Source organism: Poecilia latipinna, unplaced genomic scaffold (assembly GCF_001443285.1).
Source record: "Poecilia latipinna isolate Pla-1442-1.1 unplaced genomic scaffold, P_latipinna-1.0 Scaffold7447, whole genome shotgun sequence".
NCBI classification, from domain to species: domain Eukaryota; kingdom Metazoa; phylum Chordata; class Actinopteri; order Cyprinodontiformes; family Poeciliidae; genus Poecilia; species Poecilia latipinna.
Window position 1 is genome coordinate 1 of NW_015120063.1, and position 1,867 is coordinate 1,867.

General features: G+C 47.1%; 1 protein-coding gene across 1 annotated transcript; it reads right to left on the bottom strand.

Annotated features, from left to right (window-relative positions):
* Positions 1-238: 238 nt before the first annotated feature.
* On the bottom strand, positions 239-1,861 carry LOC106944227 (calpain small subunit 1-like). The gene is made up of 5 exons (XM_015027438.1): positions 1,163-1,861; positions 983-1,051; positions 852-909; positions 715-776; positions 239-622 (listed from the first exon to the last, which is right to left on the bottom strand). The coding sequence occupies exons 1-5, from the start codon at positions 1,229-1,231 to the stop codon at positions 440-442; spliced, it is 441 nt and encodes a 146-aa protein (XP_014882924.1). The 5' UTR covers positions 1,232-1,861; the 3' UTR covers positions 239-439.
* Positions 1,862-1,867: the final 6 nt, after the last annotated feature.

A 1,867-nucleotide genomic window follows, 5' to 3' on the forward strand; every position in this document is an offset into this window, starting at 1 on the left:
GGAGAGATTATTTCATATCTTCATGATCTGCTGTCAGCGTTCCTCTCATTCACACCACACAGTATTTCACCTGTTATCACTAGCAAAGGAGAGGTCATGTATTTTATATTTAGACATTTTATTTTTAATTCTCAGGTATTACTTGACTTCTGTATGATTTGTGTTCATAAAGGCAGCAGATAAGTCGATGTTTAACATCTGTGCTGTCACATTTGTCTAAAGTGTCCATGTGTTTGGTGTTGTGTCCCGTTGATGATGATCTGAATGTTTCATGATCTGATTATGACTCGGTAAATTTCAGTCTGCAACCAGAGTTTGGCAGCTCAGTCTTTAGGTTCTGTTATTTTGCAGCATAAAGCAGTCGGTCCACTGGCCTGTGGCTGTTAGTGATTATGATCCATGAAGCTCTAGTTTGTCTCTGTAACCTCATAATAAATAATCAGAAACGTCCTTCTTCAGCCATTAAACTTAACTGGATGTTCTTTAGTGAGCATCGGCTGAAAAGCAGCAGTGTGTTGTGTGGTAAAAACTCAACGACCTTCACTGCTCTCACCTTGTACGTAACAATCTTCCTCCACAAACTGACAAATTCCTCACTGTTCAGCTTCCCAGTGATGGATGTCTGATCAGTTCGTTAAGGTACGTTCATTCAGAGGCAGGGGTTAAAGGTCAGACTTTACCCCCTTTGTTGTGGGGAGTTTGGGTGGAGGATACGTCCATGAGGGCAACCATGCTGCGGCAGGCGTCGGTGCTGAAGCCGCCAGACTTCAGGTCACCTGGATGAAAACAGAGCAAGGAGTGAGAGTGATGCAGGTGACCCTGTGACCCTGCGATGGAGGCTCAGTCCAAACCTCTCAGGATTTTGCCGTTGAGGAGGCTCTGCAGCTGCTCAGCGTCCACTTCCTCGTACTGTAGGAACAGAAATGTAGGAGGGTCTGGCGGTGGCTGCAGAGTGATGCTGTTCTAGTGAAAAGTGCCTCACCTTGTCAGAGAACTGCCTGAACAGAGTTCTGTTATTGTCTTCATCCGCTGTGCTGTCCTGAGCAGAGGGCTGCAGGGAAGTCACAAAGCGTCACTTGGTATCGGTTCCATTCAAACCGAAATGTGAGGCGTGAGATGGCAGAACACGCTGACCCTCAGAGAGCCTGGCAGTCTGGCCTACCTTCTCTGTCTCCGTCTGCTCCGGGTTGTTTCCACCAGAGCTCTCACTGCAAGGAGAAACCACAAGCATTCACCTTCACAAAACCACAATTTTCACTCATTCTCTGCATATTCAATAGCATTTTAATCTGAGCAATGGATGTAAAATATTTCATAATCATTATTGGTCATCATTAGCAACGCTGCTTGACGGATTCTGGTTCTTTGGATGAACAAAGATAAACGCCAGCGATGCGAAACGTTTTAACACTGAAGCAATAAGCTGCTCCAAATGACCAATAATTCACCTGAACATAGACCTGCACAATGTAGACATCACTGGTAGCGAAAAATAAACTACAGTCCAAATCCAGCTGCATTGGGCCAAACCCAAATGATGCTCTGCTGCCAGACACGCAGGAGTCTGGCTGACTGCGCTGTCTGCGGTGCGTTCAGGAACCGCCGGCCACCAGAACTATAATAGTTTTTTTAAGTTTGCTTATTCACTAATAAAAACTAAGTTTATTTCTGAGGTCACTGAAGATGTTCCACACAGTGAGCTTACTGGGCCCTCAGAGCTTACTGGGCCCTCAGAGCGTACCGGGCCCTCAGAGCTTACTGGGCCCTCAGAGCGTACCGGGCCCTCAGAGCGTACTGGGCCCTCAGAGCGTACTGGGCCCTCAGAGCGTACTGGGCCCTCAGAGCGTACTGGGCCCTCAGAGCGTAC

Bases quoted from the DNA above. Each gene is read 5' to 3' on its own strand.
- LOC106944227 (XM_015027438.1), bottom strand. From the start codon at position 1,231: ATGCTTGTGGTTTCTCCTTGCAGTGAGAGCTCTGGTGGAAACAACCCG. The intron at 777-851 runs GTTTGGACTGAG...GTTTTCATCCAG, and splicing joins CAACGGCAAAATCCTGAGAG to GTGACCTGAAGTCTGGCGGC. The intron at 623-714 runs GTATCCTCCACC...CGAACTGATCAG, and splicing joins GCATGGTTGCCCTCATGGAC to ACATCCATCACTGGGAAGCT.